Genomic DNA, 21,974 nt, shown 5'->3' with positions numbered 1-21,974 from the left:
TTTGAGGTACTCCTCGCTCTTTTGTTTTGGGTTTTTACTCTGTATTTTGTTACGTGTTTGTTTGGTCTTCGTCCCCATTCCTTTACATGGCACACCGTAATTTGGCCTTAATAAAAAACCCTATTACGCATTCCTACGCCTGTCTCCCGAATCATTCATACCAGTGTGACAGGGGAGAATCCAGTACAACACATTACTGAGTACCTCTCTCCATATTTTCAAGCATGGTGGTGGCTGCATCATGTTATGGGTATGCTTGTAATTGTCAAGGGCTGGGGAGTTTTTCAGGATAAAAAAGAAATGGAATGGTGCTAAGCAAAGTCAAAATCATAGAGGAAAACCTGGTTCAGTCTGCTTTCCACCAGACACTGGAAGATGAATTCACCTTTCAGCAGGACAATAACCTTAAACACAAGGCCAAATCAACACTGGAGTTGTTTACCAAGAAGACAGTGAAATATCACAGCACAGTTGAAAAATATGTGGCAAATAGAAATGAATGCTGTTCAGAGATAGATGGGAGGGGTTGAGTGGAGTTGAAGGAGGGACTAAAAACAAACAAAAAATGACTATTGTAAAATAAACTGTGTCTGTAAAATATATATATAGTTTGTATAAGCTGGAGGTAAAGGCCTAAGAGTTGTTTTCCATTAGTTTACTCCAATTAGGGGAGGGATGGGGGGGGGGGTAGGGGAAAATAATACATATACAGTATATATTTGATGTATATATATTTATCAAAAAAATATATGGGGGATGGGAAATGATTCAGACAATTACATTGATGGAAGCCACAATATATCTGCAATATTAAAGCTGATGTAGCCCTAAATAAAAATAAATAAAGAAGATAGTGAATGTTCCTGAGTGGCCGAGTTACAGTTTTGACTTAAATCTACTTAATAATCTATGGTTGAAGAATTTTTTAAAGAATAATGGGTAAATATTGCACAATCCAGGACTGGAAAGCTCTTAGAGACTTAGCCAGAAAGACTCACCGCTGTAATTACTGCCAAAGGTGCTTCTACAAAGTATTGACTCATGGTTGTGAATACTTATGTAAATTACATATTTTTGTATTACATTACATTTTACAAATGTGCAAACATATATAAAAACATGTTTTCACTTTGTCTTTATGGGGTATCGTGTGTAGATGGGTGAGAGAAAAATATATATTTCATGTAATTTGAATTCAGGCTGTAACACAACAAACTGTGGAATAAGTCAAGGGATATGCATTCTTTCTGAATGCACTGTATATGGACTTACTGTTAAGAAACTGTCACCTAAGAACATACTAATGAAGGGAAAGAAAGCAAGGTGCACCTTGTCTGTGTCACGTCCTGACCAGCAGATGGAGCTGTTGTAGTAGTTTGGGGGTCAGGACGTGGCAGTCTTGTGTGTGTCTTGTGACTCCTGATCAGGAACAGCTGGGAATCGTTGTTCCTGATTGGGAGTCATATATGTAGGAGTTGTTTGTCACTGGGGTTTGTGGGTGGTTGTTTTTACACTGCGTTTTGTATGCCTGTAAGACTGGCACTGTGGTGTTTATTGTTTTTTCAGTGGATGCTCTACTCCTTTTTTTGAAAATTAAAATATGAGTATCCACACTTCCGCTGCGCCTTGGTCCTCCTTACAACAGCACGAAGTATTTTGTGACAGAACCACCCACCTACACAGGACCAAGCAGCGGAAGAAGGCTGGCGAGGACTGGGAGACACGACGGGTAAGGGAGACCGAGAGGCACACCCAATAATTTTTTAGGGGGGGGCACAAGGGCTGTGTGACGGGGCAGGAGCTGCCCGCCAGTCAACAGTCGTCAGTGCTGCCCGCCAGTCAACAGTCGTCAGTGCTGCCCGCCAGTCAACAGTCGTCAGAGCTGCCCGCCAGTCAACAGTCGCCAGAGAGGCCAGACTGCCCTGAACTGCCGGAGTGGCCAGACTGCCCGCCAGTCAACAGTCGCCAGAGAGGCCAGACTGCCCTGAACTGCCGGAGTGGCCAGACTGCCCTGAACTGCCGGAGTGGCCAGACTGCCCTGAACTGCCGGAGTGGCCAGACTGCCCTGAACTGCCGGAGTGGCCAGACTGCCCTGAACTGCCGGAGTGGCCAGACTGCCCTGAACTGCCGGAGCGGCCAGACTGCCCTGAACTGCCGGAGCGGCCAGACTGCCCAGACTGTCCGGAGCGGCCAGACTGCCCAGACTGTCCGGAGCGGCCAGACTGCCCAGACTGTCCCGAGCTGCCAGACTGCCCAGACTGTCCCGAGCTGCCAGACTGCCCAGACTGCCCCGAGCTGCCAGACTGCCCAGACTGCCCCGAGCTGCCAGACTGCCCCGAGCTGCCAGACTGCCCAGACTGCCCCGAGCTGCCAGACTGCCCAGACTGCCCCGAGCTGCCAGACTGCCCAGACTGCCCTGAGCTGCCAGACTGCCCAGACTGCCCCGAGCTGCCAGACCACCCCGAGCTGCCAGACTGCCCCGACAGCCAGGAACGGCCTGCACCTGAGCCACCTCCAGGATAGGTGGGTTGGGGAGGGAGGGTGTAGCACAGCCACCCTCCCTTCCCTCCCTTATTGTTTAGGGTTAGTGTTTATGGGTTTTGTTGGGGATTTTGTTTGTTGGTGGGGTTTTTTTTGTGGTTAGGTGCATTCTGGGGTCTGCACCTTGAGGGGGGGGGGTACTGTCACGTCCTGACCAGCAGATGGAGCTGTTGTAGTAGTTTGGGGGTCAGGACGTGGCAGTCTTGTGTGTGTCTTGTGACTCCTGATCAGGAACAGCTGGGAATCGTTGTTCCTGATTGGGAGTCATATATGTAGGAGTTGTTTGTCACTGGGGTTTGTGGGTGGTTGTTTTTACACTGCGTTTTGTATAACTGTAAGACTGTCACTGTGGTGTTTATTGTTTTTTCAGTGGATGCTCTACTCCTTTTTTTGAAAATTAAAATATGAGTATCCACACTTCCGCTGCGCCTTGGTCCTCCTTACAACAGCACATAGTATTTTGTGACAGTCTGTGACACTTGGCCATAGTAGAACCCATGATCACATTTGAGGGACAGAGGGAGGGGTGTTACTGTCATTTATGTCATACTTTGAAACTGCCAATAGTCTGCTACGAACCAAGGGGGAAGGATGATTAGCTCCTCCTACCAATTAAGCCATAAAACACTCTGTCACTGTCATTTCTTTCTGTATTCAGGTAGTGAGTGCATCGAGGTAATAAAGTGCTGTTGGTTGAACATATTGCCCTCCTCGTTCATTCAGTTGGAAATAATTCTTTCAACTCTCTGTTTTATTCAAACAGCATCCTTTCATTTTTTTCTCTGTCTCCCCCTCTTTCTTCTCCCTTCTTTCTTCTCTCTCCAGCAGGCTGTAGAGTAAAGATATACAGTAGCTGACATGCCCTTGAGGGAGTTAATGGATGCCACGCTGGAGAGTGAAACCAGTGTGAAACCACAATGTGTTTCATGTTGGATTTAAGATAAAGGAAGAAAGGAGAAGATTTAAACCTTCCACAGTACGCTACAGCTCAGGCATCCCCACTGGGAGAATTAGAGGACAAACACACACAGAATAACAAACTGGGAATTACAGTGTGTGTGTGTGTGTGTGTGTGTGTGAGAGAAATAATGTGTCTGTGTGTGTACAGTAAGTCAGCATGTGGTGTTTATATAAGACTATTATATACACACCCCCACTATTCAGTTAATTGGGAAATCAATGTTTAGATAATAAACTAGTTGCAATTAAAAAATAAAACATATGCCTACCGACTGGCGCAGCAGTCTAAGACACTGCATCACAGTGCTAGAGGCGTCACTACAGACTCAGTTTCGATCCCAGGCTGTGTCACAACCGGCCGTGACCGGGAGTCCCATAGGGCGGCGCACAATTGGCCCAGCGTCATTTGGGTAGGGTTTGGCCGGGGGGGCTTTACTTGGCTCATCGCGCTCTAGCGACTCCTTCAGCTGTCAGTTGAACAGTGTTTCCTCTGACACATTGGTGCAGCTGGCTTCCGGGTAAAGCGAGCGGGTGTTAAGAAACACGGTTTGTTGGGCCATCTTTCGGAGGACGCCTGACTCAACTTTTGCCTCGCCCGTTGGGGAGTTGCAATCGATTGATGAAGGCCTTGGGTGTATTTGTAGATAAAGGCCCTTGGAAGAGTGAAATAATGTAAAGATAGACGTCTGTGTGTGTGGTGGTGGGGGGTGTTAATATAGGATTGAGAAAAGGAGAACAGGAATGAGAATAGGGATGGGAAAGAGGGATGAGAGAGATAGATCGTGTAGTTTAAAAATAGGACTTGCCAGTAGCTGGTTGAATATGACATTGATTGATCAACAGATACCGGACTGAAGAACTGCCCACAGAGGACTCCGTACATATGCACGCACGCAGTGAGGTGGAGGAGTAGGATGGAGGTAGCGTGGTGGTTTGTATGCTGCCTAAGGCATTAGCAACCTAAACTCCAAACCACAGATACATATTAACAGCCCAAGCCCCTTCCACTATCCTCACCACACTAATGTCAATAATAGAGGGACAGTGGGCCCTTGAGATGGAAGAACGGAGAGGAGAGAGGGAGAAAATATAGCCGTGAAAAAGAGCTGGAATCCCTGAGTTGGGAATAAAGGGAGTGTCTTTGTGTGTGTGTGAGTGAGTGAGTAAAAATTTGGAAAATACCTTTTTGTATAATGAAAAGATAAAAACATGCAAAACATTTTTAATCTGTAATCCAAATTATACATATACAACATTCTGGATAGTAGCATTACTTTCAGAGACCACGCTCAAAAAAGAACAACAACCGAAAATAAAATACAATCTGTACATATTTGTGTTTACAGTGAGTAGCCAATCAGAGAAGAGTACCAGATGAACACTAAGGCAGATGAACGGACAGAATGAACATCTTCATCATCATTGACATCTTGGTTTAGTCAGAGTTGGAGTAAATTCATTTTTAATTTAATCAATTCAGGAAGTAAACTGAAATTACAATGACAGTTAAAAATGTTGGAATTGGAATTACAGTTTACTTCCTGAATTGACTGAATTGAAGTGGAATTGACCCCAACTCTGGTTTTGGTCGACTCCACCGACCAAACCTCAGAGTAACTAAACAATATGTCTACTACAAAATGTAGGACTGGTGACTTTACTTAGCAATAAGTTACAATGTGAAAAAAGCTTCAAACAAAACAAAGAAAAACTGGGAAACTATCTAGTCTTTTAGCATTTACTGTACATGTCATCTCTCAATGCTCTCGATCTAGCAATGGGGAGTGTTCGTCCTGTGTGTCTCCATGGCAATGATGATGACTTACACACTCTGGCAGTGAGGTGTAACCCGAACAACACTTTATTTCACACACCAAACACACGTGGTGAAGCATGCGTTCCTCATTTTAAACATCCGCTCTCTTACAGACGAAAATCCCTGCTAGAGTCAGGACCTTGAAAGTCATGAAGAACAAAAAAACGAAAACTGAATCAAAATAATGTACAACAAGGCACGTTTTTACCCCAGTGCTTCTGTACTGTGAGATTCAAGTGTAACTAAGCGTCTTTAGCATCGTTAACTGCTGAGCGACCGCCCAGACTCTCTCATTCGCCGTTAACTACCCGTCAAAGTACCAACGGTCGGTTTACTTCCAATGTTCTCCTCTGAGCGTGTGGGCTAACACTCTGCTAGCCTCAGTTAACCTGTATGCTAACTGGCTAGGCTAGCAGTTGCCACAGAAATGTACTCGAGCTGTTAGCGACCCTTAGCATGTAGGCTAAAACTCCATTCTAACCTCAGTTAGCCTGCATGCTAGCAGGCTAGGCAAGCAGTCACAACATTCTCCTCTGAGTTTTAGCAATCCTAAGCATATAGGGAACAATCCACTAGGCTCAGTTATCCTGTATGCTAGCAGGTTAGGCTAGCAGTTGCCACACCAACATGCTCCACTTCGTTTCTGTTCCTCTGTTCAAGTCAGCCAAAATAGAAGTATCTTTACAACCAGCACTCCTTCCCTGTCCCATGATAGAAAAGTGCCACTCATGTTCGCTCCCCCATCCCAACCACCCCTTGCCAATTCCCCCCAGCATGGGGCTAGTCCTAGTTGTCCCCTCCACCATAGAGGTCTGCCAGCTTGCGGAAGCGCGGGCCCCAGTCGCTGAGGTAGTCGTAGTCCTGGTCTCCGCCGGAAGAGGAGGAGTGAAGGGAGCTGAGGGAGCCAGCGGTGGAGCCACTGCCCTCATAGTCAAACACCAGAAGACTGTCGTAGGGAGGCGCTGTCGGGTCATTATCAGCTGCCTTCAGACCCTGTGGAGGGAGAGGAGAGATAAATAATGAAAGAGAGAGGGGAGAGAGATAAAAGGTAAAAGGAGGGAGTAAAGGAGAGAAAGAAGAGGAGACAAATAAGGGAAAAGCAAAAGAGGTAGGGGAAAGAGAGAGAAAAAGGAAAGAAAATTGTCAGGAGAGAGAAAAAGAGGGGGAATGAGATATATAGAATGAGAGAGATAGAGGGAGCAAGAGAGTAAGGGTAGAGGAGAAAAAGGAGGGATTATGGAGGGTGGAGGAGAGAAGAGAGGAGGATTTAGGTCAGGCTAGACAGATGCTGGGTCTGTCTCTCTGAGGAGATTCAGCAGATTACTGAGCACAGCACTATATTTAAAACCAACCCATACCACACACACACACACACACACACACACACACACACACACACACACACACACACACACACACACACACCACAGCTGACAGACTTTGTTATAATATAATAATAACTTTGTCATTGACTGACGTCTTGTCTCAGTGCTAAAATCAACAAAACAAATCTGATAAGATGAGGCTCTAGACATGTTTTTGGAACATGTCAGTCTTAGTCACAGCAAATTTGTGATCAAAATTTTAACAACCACAGTGCTAAATGTAACACTTCCTTAGAAATTATATTGGACCATCTCAAATAGTGTTAACCTTAGTTTATCAACACTTCGAAAACTTAGCACCCCAAGAGTGTTGCGTCCTTAACACCACGGGTGTTGCAAAAAAACACAAATTAACACTTACTGATGCTGTTACACTTCTCAGTGTTAGGGAATTAACACCTGTGGTGTTACAGTAACTCATTTTGGGGTGTTGTTTTAAAACTGTAGGGCAGGTGTGCCCAAACATCTTTGACTTGATATCTACTTTTTCATTTGCCAGCCTGATGAGATCTACAGTCTCTAAATCGAAACCAACCCACAAAATGTATGAAACGCAACACACCAATGAGTATGGACCTGCCGCTATGATACCTATTTGATACCCAAATATAATGTGGACAAATAACATGTTTTCCACAAATAAGTGCAAGTTATTTCATTTTCTACCTTAGTGTGACTTTTGGCATTGGGTGGAGGCAAGTAGGTTTTCATATTCAGGGCTGTAGCAGCTTGTTGCAAGTCTCATGCAGGCCACAAGGTGGTCATCAGTCATAGTAGATCTGTACTTGGACTTTATTATCTTCATATGAGAAAATGCAGACTCACAGAGGTAGTTTGTTCCAAAAAGGGCTGATAAGTTGAGAGCACATTTTCTTATGTTGGGATACTTCTCCTCTAGCAGTAGCTCCCAGAACTCTTCCTTCATCTCAGTGGTTGCCTTGGATTTCAGCTGAATGTCATTTTGAAGGGTGAGCATTTCAGTTTCTGCTATAGTTGTGTACAACTGAAAAAGTGATCCCATTTTGGAGGCAATGACTTCCACATTTACAGTAGGTCTGTGCCAAACGGAAAGCACATATAAGTGGCAATAAGCGCAAGTGATGCAAAGTCAATAAAACGACTGTCAAACTCAGATAAGATGCTCTGGACTTGCTCCATGTAACATGCACTGTCAAGCTGTGCTGTATCCTTGCCCTGACGTTCAAGTTTTGAATGTATGTGTTGAAAGAAGTGCCGGTCCTTAAGTTGCAGCTTTCTTGTGAGCAGTTGTAGATTGCAAGTGTTCACAGAGCTGATCATGTCGATTACATGTTTGCCTTTTCCTTGCAGATCTATATTCAATTCATTAAGCATGTAAGTTAGGTCAGTGAGAAAAGCTAAATCCAGGAGCCACTGTGTGTCCTCTAGCTGTGCATATTCTGCATGTTTAGAGACCTTGAGAAACTCCTTGATTTCAGGCAACAACTCACTGAATCTCTCTAAAAAGTTCCCTCGGCTCAGCCACCACACATCCGTGTGCAGCAGCAGGTCTGTGTGCTCCGCTTCAGTCTCTTTTAAGTGAGCGCGAAATAGCCTCCGCTGTAGGCCACTTGCTCGAATAGAACACACAATCTTCATCGCAACATCCATCACCTCATTCATGTTTAACATCTTCCCGCGCAAAGCTTGCTGATGAATTACGCAGTGATAACTAAGAAAGTCAGGGAAAGAATCATATCGTTTGCACAATGCAACGAACACACTAATGCGGCCTACCATAGCGGGTGCCCCATCGGTAGTAATGGAGACAAGCTTACAAAAGGGCAGTTGGAATTTGTTAGCAAACTCCATAAAAGCTTGAAAAATATATTTGCCCCTTGTATGTCCTTTCAGTGGCAAAATGGCGAGTAGTTCCTTCTTTGTACTCATGTTGTCAAATACCATTCTGATGAAAATGCATGGCCTCCCGAGTGGCGCAGTGGTCTAAGGTGGCTGTGCCACTAGAGATTCTGGGTTTGAGTCCAGGCTCTGTCGCAGCTGGCTGTGACCGGGAGACCCATGGGGTGGCGCACAATTGGCCCAGCGTCGACCGGGTTAGGGGAGGGTTTGCTGGCAGGAATGTCCTTGTCCCATCGTGCAATAGCGACTCCTGTGGTGGGCTGGGCGCAGTGCACGCTGACAAAGTCGGCAGGTGTTTCCTCTGACACATTGGTTCGGCTGGCTTCCAGGTTAAGTGGGCATTGTGTCAAGTGGGTTGTGTTTTGGAGGACACACTACTCTTGACCTTCGCCTCTCCCGAGTCTGTACGGGAGTTGCAGCGATGAGACAAAACTATAACTACCAATTGAATACCAGGAAATTGGGGTGAAAAAAATCATAAAAGAAAATGCATAACTGTGCCAAATCTACGATATCTGTGGAATTGTCAAACTGGAGGGAATAACACTTCCAGTTGTCAATATCCTTCTTCAGATGATCTTTGAGGTTCTCCGCTATTCCCTCACATCTTCTTGTCACCGTAGTTCTGGACAACTGAATGTCATTGATGACAGCAATAATTTCAGTCTTAGTCTTAAAATCCCCAAACAGTGAGTCTGCAGCCTCAGTAAATGCTTCCTTGATCATCTCCCCATCTTTGAACAACTTTTTATGCTTAGTAAGAACGCGACTCACATGATAAGAGGCCACGGTTGCCGCCTTCCCTTTGGTCACAGGCCTTGTGAAAATTGACTGCTGCGCTGCCAGTAGATTTTTTAGTTCTTGTAACTTTCTTCTTCGTAATTCAGTCTTTGCTGGACAATCTCTTTCCTGCGTTTTGTGTGTGTAAGTTGTTCTTAAACCACACTTTCTGCACTGATGTTCAAATAATTTGTTTTATTTAGTATAGTATAAGCTTCTGTCTTGAGGATAGGGGGCAGTATTGAGAATTTTGGAAAAAATATGTTCCCATTTTTAACTGCCTCCTACACCAACTCAGAAGCTAGAATATGCATATTATTGTTCAGGTTTGGATAGAAAACACTCTGAATTTTCTAAAACTGTTTGAATGGTGTCTGTGAGTATAACAGAACTCCTATGGCAGGCAAAAACCTGACAAGTTTCAAGCAGGAAGCACCCTGTCTGACAAGGAGTCGTGCGTCTTGCATCTTTTTATTGAAAAGTAAGGATCTTAGCTGTAACGTGACAATTCCCAGGGCTCCGATAGGCTCTCAGAGCCCGGGAAATAACTGAAGGTTTACGAGGGAGCCTCAGGCTGAAACACATTATCACCTTTTGTAAGTGGCTGCTCCGAGGACCTTTGAATGAGGCGCGTGCACGAGTCGCTCCTGAGGAGAAATTTTATTCGGCTGTTTAGGCTCAATGCATACTCCCGGTCGGAATATTATCACTTATCTACGAGTTAAATGGCATAAAAATTGGTTTTAAACAGCGGTTGACATGCTTCGAAGTACGGTAATGGAATATTTAGACATTTTTGTCACGCCAATGCGCCATGCGCGGGACCGTGAAGAAGCATTCTGATAGTGTCTAGAACTCACGAACAAAACGTCGCTGTTTGGATATAACGATGGATTATTTGGGACCAAACCTACATTTGTTATTGAAGTAGAAGTCCTGGCAGTGTATTCTGATGAAGAACAAGCAAGGTAAGAACATTTTTCTTATAGAAAATGTGATTTTGGTGGAGGCTGACCTGGGTGGGTATCTAAATAGCTAGCCCTGTAATGCCGGGCTATGTACTTAGATTATTGCAAAATGTGCTTCATCCGAAAAGCTATTTTAAAATCGGACATATCGAGTGCATAGAGGAGTAATGTATCTATAATTCTTAAAATAATTGTTATGCTTTTTGTGAACGTTTATCGTGAGTAATTTAGCAAACTGTTAGTAAATTCCCCGGAAGTTTGCGGGGGTTATGCTTTTTCTGAACGTCACATGCTAATGTAAAAAGCTGGTTTTTGATATAAATATGAACTTGATTGAACAGACATGCATGTATTGTATAACACAATGTCCTAGGTGTGTCATCTGATGAAGATCATCAAAGGTTAGTGCTGCATTTAGCTGTGGTTTGGGTTTATGTGACATGATATGCTAGCTTGAAAAATGGGTGTCTGATTTTTTCTGGCTGGGCACTCTGCTGACATAATCTAATGTTTTGCTTTCGTTGTAAAGCCTTTTTGAAATCGGACAGTGGGGTTAGATTAACGAGATTCTTGTCTTTAAATAGCTGTAAAATAGTCATATGTTTGAGAAATTGAAGTAATAGTATTTCTAACGATTCAAAAATCGCGCCACTGGATTTCAGTGGCTGTTACGTAGGTGGGACGAGTTCGTCCCACATGCCCCAGAGAGGTTAAGCAGCCTAAGTAATGCAATAGATTCAGTTTTTGAAAAAAAAGTTTTTGAAAAATAGTAAACAACTGATTATAGGCTACTAAAGCTAACTATTTACTGCTGCGCAACGGAGATGTGATGAAAACAGTGGAGAGAACAACAAAAAAATGCAGCTATTTATTGCTGACCAGCAGATGTCACCAATGTGCATTGCAAACAGATAATGAATCTCAGAGTAAAAAAGTGCGGAAGCATTCAGAACACCTCAGTTTCCCACCTCTACTGGTTTGCAAAGTGTTATATAATTCCTATTGGAATCCAGCCAGGATAGCCAACAATAGGAACTTTTAATAACACGCAGCTGCAGCAAAGGTAGAGAAGATGGTTTAGGCAGTCTCATTTAACAATCTAAACTGGAACAACCATCTCAATAACGCATTAAATAAATCCAACCACTTACACAGATTGGATTAGTTTAGAAAAATGTATGATGTCTTTTTGTAGTGTAAGATAAATGAATTAATCAACGTGCATGCAGAAACATAATATTAAATTATTTTAAAAAGCAACCTGCAACAAAGCATGCTGGAAAATATGATAATGAGGCTCCTCCCCTGTCTTTTTCACTCAGAGTTAACGGAAATTAACTCAACACATTGAAGTAATAACAACACCACACGGTGTGGATTCCACTGTGATTGAAATAACACTGTCAATTTCAAAACACTTTTTACCTCAACACCAACATTTTAACACCTGGAACTTTCATGTGTAAGTATCTCTACATGTCATACCCCAAACTATTTCCTTCATTTGATTGATTTAAGGAGGAGTGAGGCAGTGGGAGAAGCATCTTGTCATTTCTGCTAGATTAAGCTGTCAAGATCAGCTCGCCATGTCTGACAGCTCGCCTCATTATTCAGAGCTGTGTTTGGCAGATGTCTCTATCCTTCCTACCTAAACTCAAACAAGAAGTAACAGTTACATACTCAATACGGAATAAGTCAGATGAGGTGAATGCTAAGCTACAGGACTGTTTTTCTAGCACAGACTCAAATATGTTCCGGATTCATCCGATAAAATTGAGGAGTTTACCACATCAGTCTCCAGCTTCATTAACTTCTTACATCTACACGTTCCGCTAGCGGAACGTCTGCTCCAATATCCAATGATGGGCGGGGCGCGAAATTCAAACTCCTCTAAATCCGAAAACTTACACTTTTCAAACATATGACTATGTTACAGCTATTTAAAGACAAGACTCTCCTTTATCTAACCAAACTGTCCGATTTCAAAAAGGCTTTACAGCGAAAGCAAAACATTAGATTATGTCAGCAGAGTACCCAGCCAGGAATAATCACACAGCCATTTTTCAAGCTAGCATATCATGTCACATAAACCCAAACCATATCTAAATGCAGCACTAACCTTTGATGATCTTCATCAGATGACACACCTAGGACATTGTGTTATACAATACATGCATGTCTGTTCAATCAAGTTCATATTTATATCAAAAACCAGCTTTTTACATTAGCATGTGACGTTCAGAACTAGCATTCCCACCGAACACTTCCGGTGATTTTACTAAATTACTCACGATAAACGTTCACAAAAAGCATAACAATTATTTTAAGAATTATAGATACAGAACTCCTCTATGCACTCGATATGTCCGATTTTAAAATAGCTTTTCGGATGAAGCACATTTTGCAATAATGTAAGTACATAGCCCGGCGTTACAGGGCTAGCTATTTAGACACCCACCCAGTGTAGCCTTCACCAAAATCACATTTCCTATAAGAAAAATGTTCTTACCTTGCTTGTTCTTCATCAGAATACACTGCCAGGACTTCTACTTCAATAACAAATGTAGGTTTGGTCCCAAATAATCCATCGTTATATCCAAACAGCGACGTTTTGTTCGTGCGTTCTAGACACTATCCCAACGCTAAATCTCGGCCACGAGCATGACGCAAAATATGACAAAAAATTTCGAAATATTCCATTACCGTACTTCGAAGCATGTCAACCGCTGTTTAAAACCAATATTTATGCAATTTATCTCGTAGAGAAGCGATAATATTCCGACCGGGAATCTGCCTGTCTGTAAACTGAGGAAAAAACCAAAAGCCGGGGGCGGGGCGTGTCACGCGCCTAAGGCTTAGTCCATTGACTGACCACTCAGCTTTTGCTCTCGTGTGCTTCAGCCAGGGCTTTGAATGACATCATTCCTGTTTTTCCCGGGCTGTGAGACTCCATTGTTGACGTGACAAGTGTCACGTAAGAGCAGAGATCCTTTGTAAACGATAGAGAGAATCAAGAAGGGCAAGAAATGTTCAGACAGGGTACTTCCTGAACAGAAGCATCTCAGGTTTTTGCCTGCCATAGGAGTTCTGTTATACTCACAGACACCATTCAAACAGTTTCAGAAACTTTGGAGTGTTTTCTCTCCAAAGCTAATAATTATATGCATATTCCAGTTTCTGGGCAGGACTAATAATCAGATTAAATCGGGTACGTTTTTTATCCAGCCGTGAAAATACTGCCCCCTAGATGTAACAGGTTAATAAGCGCATCGACGACATCGTGTCCACCCAGTGACGTACGTACAAACCCCAACTGGAAGCCATGGATTACAGGCAACATCTGCACTGAGCTAAAGACTGGAGCTGCCACTTCAAGGAGTGGGACACTAACCCGGACGCTTAGAAGAAATCCCGCTACGACTTCCTACGAGCCTTCAAACAGGGAAATCTTCAATACAGGACTATGATCAAATCCATCTACGCCGGCTCTGACACTCGTCGGCTTGCAAACTATCACAGACAAAAAAGGGAAACCCAAACACGAGCTGCCCAGTGATGGGCACCTACCAGACGAGTTAAATGCCTTCTATACTCATTTTGAGGCAAGCAACACTGAACCATGCATGAGAGAACCAGCTGTTCTGGACGACTGTGTGATCTCGCTCTCTGTAGCCTATGTAAGACCTTTAAAACAAGTTTAACATTCACAAGGATGCATGGCCAGACGGCTTACCAGGACGCATACTCAGAGCATCAATTGACTAGCTGGCAAGTATCTTCACTGCCATTTTCAACCTCTGTAATACCTACGTTTCAAGCAGACCACCATAGTCCCTGTGCCCAAGAATGCCAAGGTAACCTGTCTAAATAAATATCGCCCCATAGCACTCACATCTGTAGCCATGAAATGCTTTGAAGGGCATTGCTCACATCAATACCATCATCCCAGACACCCTGGACCCACTCCAATTCGCATACCGCCCCAACAAATCCACAAATGACACAATCTCTATCACACTGCCCTATCCCACCTGGACAAGAGGAAAACTTAAGTGAAAATGCTGTTCATTGATTACAGCTCAGCATTCAACACCATAGTGCCCTCCAAGCTCATCACTAAGCTCAGGTCCCTGGGACTGAACACCTCCCTGCGCAACTAGCTCCTGGACTTCCTGATGGGTAGACAACAACATATCCGCCATGCTGACCCTCAACACAGGGGCCCCTCAGGGGTGCATGCTTAGTCCTCTCTTGTACTCTTTGTTTACTGATGACTGCGTGGTCGTGAACGACTCAAACACCACCATTAAGTTTGCTGACTAAACAACGGTGGTTGGCTTTATCACTGATGGCGATAAGACATCCAAAAGGGAGGAAATCAGTCACCTGGCAGTGTGGTGCCAGGATAACTACCTCTCCCTCAAAGTCAGCAAGACAAAGGAGCTGACCATAGACTACAGGAAATGGAGGACTGAGCATGGTTCCATCCACATCAATGGGGTTGGAGTGGAGCGGGATGAGAGCTTCAAGTTCCTCTGTGTCCACATCAATAAGAAATTAACATGGTCCACACACCAACACAGTTGTGAAAAATGTACGACAACGCCTCTTTCCCCCCAGGAGGCTTAAAAGATTTGGCATGGGCCCTAAGATCCTCAAAAAGTTGTGCAGCTGCAACATTGAGAGCATTTTGACTGGCTGCATCACCACTTGGATGGCAGGTTACTGTATATTTACAGGACCTTCACTAACACAAATTTACAGCATATTACTGGGACACCTAACTACAGTCACATGCTGTATTTCTAGAATTTACAGTGCATTACTGTAAGCACAGTGGTTAGTAAAACTATGTCAAATTTACAGTGCAGGTAGTTAGTGCCAACGCTGGGCAGTATTTATGTGGTACTTGATATATGTCTTTCAATACTTCATTTGTCATTTGTATTTCACTGGCCTGAACTACAATTCATGTAGCCTATTTTGCAACAGTTGAATTACCACACATGTATTCCATGTTTTCTATAACAAATACATACTTGCATGTAGCCTGCTTAACTACAACATTCTTGGTAACGGTAACAATCTTTTTACTTGCTATGACTGTGGTATATTTTTGTTTACCTTAGTTCAATACACCGACTAAGCCACTCTGGATAAGAGTGTTTGCTACTGTATATGACCTAAATGTAAATGTAAAAATGAACACTTGCAAAGCACACTGCTGGGTATTATTCTAATGACCACCGCCCCCAAATCAAGGACAAATTTGATCAAAATACAAATAGTTTGAGGGCGGAGCTTATTAGAATAACACCCAGCAATGTGCTTTGAAAATGCAATTTTTTTAGATTTACATGTTGGTAATTTAGCAGACGCGCTTGTCCAGAGTGATTTACAGTCAGTGCATTCATGTAAGGTTGATAAAAAAACATCATTCTTAGCAAGTAAGATTTCTGGAACCATTAGTGGGAATGTTATTTGAGTCATTTAGCAGACGCTCTTATCCATTTACATGGCGACTATCCAGAGCGACTTACAGTAGTGAATGCATACATTTCATTTCATGCATTTTTCGTTTTTTAGTACTGGCCCCCCGTGGGAATCGAACCCACAACCCTGGCATTGCAAACACCATGCTCTACCAACTGAGCCACAGGGAAGGATACATTGGTCTTCAAAATATCCTATATTTGTAATAAGATACCTTTAGGATGAATCTTTGCCTGGCTCTGGCTAGTTGACAGTAAATTACTGTTATATTCACAGTAATTTGCCACCAGTGTCCAGTAAATTACTGCAACATACAGAGCAATGACATGGTACAATATTGTAAGAATGTAAATGCTACTGTAATCATGTTGGTATTTCAGTATTTTACTCTAATTACTTTGGATTAGTGCAAACTGGTTGGCTGCTAGGTACTTGTGTATTACAGTATATTTATGATTATTTGGTGTTTCACGTCTATGCTACTGATGGGTCATTCACAAATGAGTCAGCTCTAAGAGCCGGCTCTTGTAGGTGAACTTTTTGATCCGCCTCGCATATCAGAATAGCAAAATCTATTTATAAAAATATAAAAAAATTAAGATATGAATAATCAAAAGATCTAAATAAATAGAATGAACTAGTTCAAAGAACAAAAAAAATGATTAATTAATATAGGCCTAAATGCTCAACCGCACACATTCGTTCTGACTGTCTGCTCAGACTAACAGCCTCACCTGTTGTTCCTGTCAATCAGACACACAGTGTTAACCAACGAACCAAAGATGCGTGAGGGCCGAGACAACTCACTCACAGTCACACACTTAGCAGCCGAGGAGAGAGAGGAAGGACAGCTGTGAAAACAACAGCTGGAAAATGAGTCAGAAGCACAGTAGCATTTGAATGCATTTTAATAATGTAGACAACGTTAGAGCACAGTGTAGAATTTACCAAAACAAAATCTCATATAAAGCCGGTTCTATGCACAACCTACACCGGCATATGCAAACTGTGCACCCAACTGTGAAGCTAGCTGTAGCGGAGCTTCGAAAAACTAGCGGGCCTGCTAGTGATAGTGGTGGAGCCAGCACCTCCACATGTGGAGATGTATCCACTCAGTCAAGTAGGCCTACTCCGCGACCCACAGCAACGCAGACTTCTATGGACCATTCATTGAAGATTTTTTATGTCTAGCTGTCTTCTGGACTGCTTTGAGTTCAGCGACAGACACACCTCAGAGAACTTGGCAGAGGAACTGTTGAGAGTGGCCAGAGAATGGAAAGTAGATGGAAAAGTGTTGTGTTAGCAACAATGCAGCTAACATAACCCATCATCCATGTCTTGCCCACACAATCAACCTGACTGTAAGAGATGCTCTGAAGGTGATGAAGCCCACTGTGGACAAAGGGAAAGCAGCTGTGGAATACTTCCACAGGAGGACAGTAGGTGCTGAAAAACGAAAGTCTACACAACGCCAGATCGGGATGCCTGAGCTGAGGCCTAAACAAGACCGCACTACAAGGTGGAATTCAACATGTTATATGTTGAAGTGGTTTCTTGAGTCAAAGGATGCCATCATCTCTGCCATTGTCAATGCACCTGTTGATGCTCTGACCCAAGAAGAATGGGAGGTGGTGGAGGAGGTGTGCAGAGTCCTGGAATCCTTTGAGCAGGTCACTGTGGAGATCAGTGGAGAGAGGTACAGTAAGCAGTTATTACTACATCATTATTTAATCCAATATTATATATGTATATGAGCAGTAGATGATACTGTAGTATCAGTAGACAAAACCTGAACTGATAAAGCTACTGTTCTCTCTTTTCAGCTATGTGACAGCCTCAAAAATGATACTCCTGTGTAAGGGTCTGCAGTGAATCACAGCCAGCCGCCAGAGAGAAGCAAATTTAACCACAGGATATGTGACAGAGTTGATGGACACCCTATGTTCATCAATGGACAAAAAGTTCCACAGAATGGAATATAATCATGTGCTATCAGAAACTGCTGCACTTGACCCCAGGTTTAAGAAGTTAGCCTTCAGTGAGGCCAGAGCGATTGATGAGGCTCTTCAGAGAATAACCTCAGCAGCAGGGAGGGACAGCCCCAGCAGTCAGCTGGCTCAGGCACCAGGGCAACAGGGAGAAGAAGGACCAGATGGAGCAGAAGCACCAGGAGTAGTGCCACAAACGTCTGCTGTTTGAATGCTGTTTGACGAGAGAGCAACTGGGGATGCAGCACGAAGGAATCCCTCAGCAGATGCCAGAATGGAGGTCCAATCCTATTTGGAGGAGCCCCGCTCCAGATCCTCTGAGCTGGTGGAAGAACAAGGCCTCTGTCTACCCACGGCTTACTAAAGTCATGACAGGGAGACTCTGCGTAGTGGCCACATCTGTTCCCTTTGAGAGGGTTTTCTCGAAAACAGGATAATAATTACTGAGAGAAGAAACCGCATCAGCCCCTCGAAAGTGAGGCAGCTTGCATTTCTGAATGCTCAAAGTTCAACAGTCACATCTCAACATCAACTGTTCAGAGGAGACTGTGTGAATCATGCCTTCATGGTCAAATTGCTGTAAAGAAACCACTACTAAAGGACACCAATAAGAAGAAGAGACTTGCTTGGGCCAAGAAACACGAGAAATGGACATTACACCGGTGGAAATCTGTCCTTTGGTCTGATGAGTCCAAATTTGAGATTTTTGGTTCCAACCGCCGTGTCTTTGTGAGATGCAGAGTAGGTGAACAGATGATCCCCACATGTGTGGTTTCCACCGTGAAGCATGGAGGAGTAGGTGTGATGGTGTGGGGTGCTTTGCTAGTGACACTGTCAGTGATGAATTTACAATTCAAGGCACACTTAACCAGCATGGCTACCACAACATTCTGCAGCGATACGCCATCCCTGCTGGTTTGCGCTTAGTGGGACTATCATTTGTTTTTCAACAGTACAACACACACCTCCAGGCTGTGTAAGGGCTATTTGACCAATAAGGAGAGTGATGGAGTGCTGCATCAGATGACCTGGCCTCCACAATCAACCAACCATAACCAAATTGAGATGGTTTGGGATGAGTTGGACCACAGAGTGAAGGAAAAGCAGCCAACAAGTGCTCAGCATATGTGGGAACTCCTTCAAAACTGCTGGAAAAGCATTCCAGCTAAAGCTGGTTGAGAGAATGCCAAGAGTGTGCAAAGCTGTCAGCAAGGCAAAGGGTGGCTACTTTGAAGAATGTGTTTAACACTTTTTTGGTTGTTATATGATTCCATATATGGTTTTTCATAGTTCTGATGTTTTCACTATTATTCTACAATGTAGAAAATAGTAAAAATAAAGAAAAACCCTTGAATGAGTAGGTGAGTCCAAACTTTTGACTGGTACTGTATATATAAAATTGTATGGTACTGTCTTCTGTGGGGTACAGCATTTTCACTAATGGGCACAACAAATACTGTATAAGGCACACCTCAAAATATGTTAATGATCCAGAGTTTATTTCGTCCTCCCACAATGCAACATAATTTACAGTATGCTACTGTAAATATACAGTTAATACAGTACTTTACTGTAAAATTGTACTGTCAAATTATTTTAAAGCAGTGTAGCGGAACGCCGATGAGCCCTGATAATGCATTGCTCTTTACAGTACTGTAATATAGAATTACAGTAGCTAACTGAAAGTTTTGCAGTAAACTTTCAGCAATTTGTTACAGTGCACATGTTGTTTACGAAGCATGGGACAAATAACATTTGATTTGATTTGACACACAAGACCTAGAAAACACAGGGAAAGGGATGGGGATACCTGGTCAGTTGCACTCCTGAATGCATTCAACCGAAATGTGTCTTCTGCATTTAACCCAAACCTGAATCAGAAAGGTGCGGGGGGCTGCCTTAATCGACATCCACATCATCGGTGCCTGGGGAATAGTTATTGTGGGGGTTTCTGCCTTGCTCAAGGGCAGAACAGCAGATTTTTCCACCTTAGGGATTTGAACAAGCAACCTTTCGGTTACTGTCCCACTGCTCAATAGAAAAACATACTGTCCTCGTCGCCTAGATACAGTATAGACATAAACACACATATTAAATCTACCCAATGGAGATTGAGCTATGACTATTCTGTTGTAGAGCCAACTGGAGCTGTCTAGAGGTGGAGCCCAAAGCCAGTCTCTCTCTGGGGATTAATGAAACTCAATGGATTTATTTTAAAATAGCCAGCCGGGCCAGCCCATGTTGTTACCACGCTAATCCTCACTGTTAGCAAAGCTAATTAAGAATTACTCATAGAGGCTCTCTCTCCCTGTGTCACACACAATGAGTCACATACACACACATACAGTCATGCACACACACTAGCTCATACGCATAGTTTCACACAATGACACACATGTAAGCGAGCATGCTCCCAATCAGACTCACACACACTCTGTAGCTACCTCGTGGATGAAGTCTCCTATATCTCCGGGGTGGGGTGCAGCAGAACGGAGGGGGTACAGGTGGTCCTGGTGTAGGGGCCTCTCATCCATACGTCGGATCCCCACCTTCACCATTTCCGTCTCCAACGCGTTGGGCTGCTGCAGCTGGCTCAGGTCATAGTCCTGGAGGGGGAAGGGAAGGAGGGGGGAAGGGAATGAAGGCGGGAGGGAGGGAGAGAGAGAAATACACTGAATCAAACAATGTAACACAGACTGCACTATCATGTAGATCCTTAGGTATTATTCCCATGTTGGTGCGGTAACCATGACTGAAGCGGTCATAAGCAGTTTATTCTATATAAACAATACATGATCAGAGATCAAATGAGGTTATGAGATGAGCTTGTGACACTGGTTGTATATGCAGTGACGTAGTGGTGAAAAAAATATGTGGGTAAATGCTGATTGCCATTTGCTGTGAATAAAGTCATGCTCACTATACTTTCAAAGCATTTTCTGCAAAAGGTGGGTAAACACTCTCGCAAAATGAAAAAGGTGCGTAAACGGCGTCACGTGTGTTTACCTTTCACTACACCACTGTGTATACACTGTAAAAAGCAACATGATGCTGTTGTACATCTGAAGTGCTTTTACTGATTGGAATGATTGGAAATTATACTTTGGTTCGTTCAACCTATTCTTTTCAGTTAGTCTGAAATCAAATAACACATTTGACAGTTCAATGTTTTTTATTGAATGAAAGCTTCTAAACTGCTTTCAACGCCTCATGCGCATTGGATAGCGGTAGTGATGGGCAAATGACGCTTCCTGAAGCATTGAGGCTTTCCAGACAATTCACCTCTTATGGCTAGGGGGCAGTATTTTCACGGCTGGATAAAAAACGTACCCGATTTAATCTGATTATTAGTCCTGCCCAGAAACTGGAATATGCATATAATTATTAGCTTTGGAGAGAAAACACTCCAAAGTTTCTGAAACTGTTTGAATGGTGTCTGTGAGTATAACAGAACTCCTATGGCAGGCAAAAACCTGAGATGCTTCTGTTCAGGAAGTACCCTGTCTGAACATTTCTTGCCCTTCTTTATTATCTCTATCGTTTACAAAGGATCTCTGCTCTTACGTGACACTTCGCACGTCTCCAATGAGGTCTCATAGCCCGGGAAAAACAGGAATGACGTAATTCAAAGCCCTGGCTGAAACAAAGGAGAGCAAAAGCTAAGTGGTCACTCAATGGACTAAGCCTTAGGCGCGTGACACGCCCCGCCCCCGGCTTTCGGTTTTTTCCTCAGTTTACAGACAGGCAGATTCCCGGTCGGAATATTATCGCTTCTCTACGAGATAAATTGCATAAAAATTGGTTTTAAACAGCGGTTGACATGCTTCGAAGTACGGTAATGGAATATTTAGAAATTTTTTGTCATATTTTGCGTCATGCTCGTGGCCGAGATTTAGCGTTGGGATAGTGTCTAGAACGCACGAACAAAACGTCGCTGTTTGGATATAACGATGGATTATTTGGGACCAAACCTACATTTGTTATTGAAGTAGAAGTCCTGGCAGTGTATTCTGATGAAGAACAAGCAAGGTAAGAACATTTTTCTTATAGGAAATGTGATTTTGGTGAAGGCTAAACTTGCAGGGTGTCTAAATAGCTAGCCCTGTAACGCCGGGCTATGTACTTAGATTATTGCAAAATGTGCTTCATCCGAAAAGCTATTTTA

The 21,974-nt window shown here is 43.4% G+C and overlaps 1 protein-coding gene across 1 annotated transcript in view; it reads right to left on the bottom strand.

Moving 5' to 3' along the window:
* Positions 1 to 4,705: 4,705 nt before the first annotated feature.
* The window catches only part of LOC115192305 (cadherin-2), a 95,148-nt gene continuing 77,879 nt past the window's right edge, over positions 4,706 to 21,974 (bottom strand). The window contains exons 15-16 of the mRNA XM_029750643.1: positions 20,254 to 20,415; positions 4,706 to 6,310 (exon numbers count right to left, since the gene is read on the bottom strand). Of these exons, the coding sequence (XP_029606503.1) occupies positions 6,104 to 6,310; positions 20,254 to 20,415 (369 nt within the window). The 3' untranslated portion in view covers positions 4,706 to 6,103. The remainder of the gene's footprint in view (positions 6,311 to 20,253; positions 20,416 to 21,974) is intronic.

This window comes from Salmo trutta, chromosome 4 (genome assembly GCF_901001165.1).
Source record: "Salmo trutta chromosome 4, fSalTru1.1, whole genome shotgun sequence".
In the NCBI taxonomy this organism is placed as follows: domain Eukaryota; kingdom Metazoa; phylum Chordata; class Actinopteri; order Salmoniformes; family Salmonidae; genus Salmo; species Salmo trutta.
This window is presented reverse-complemented; position numbering and strand designations above follow the sequence as displayed.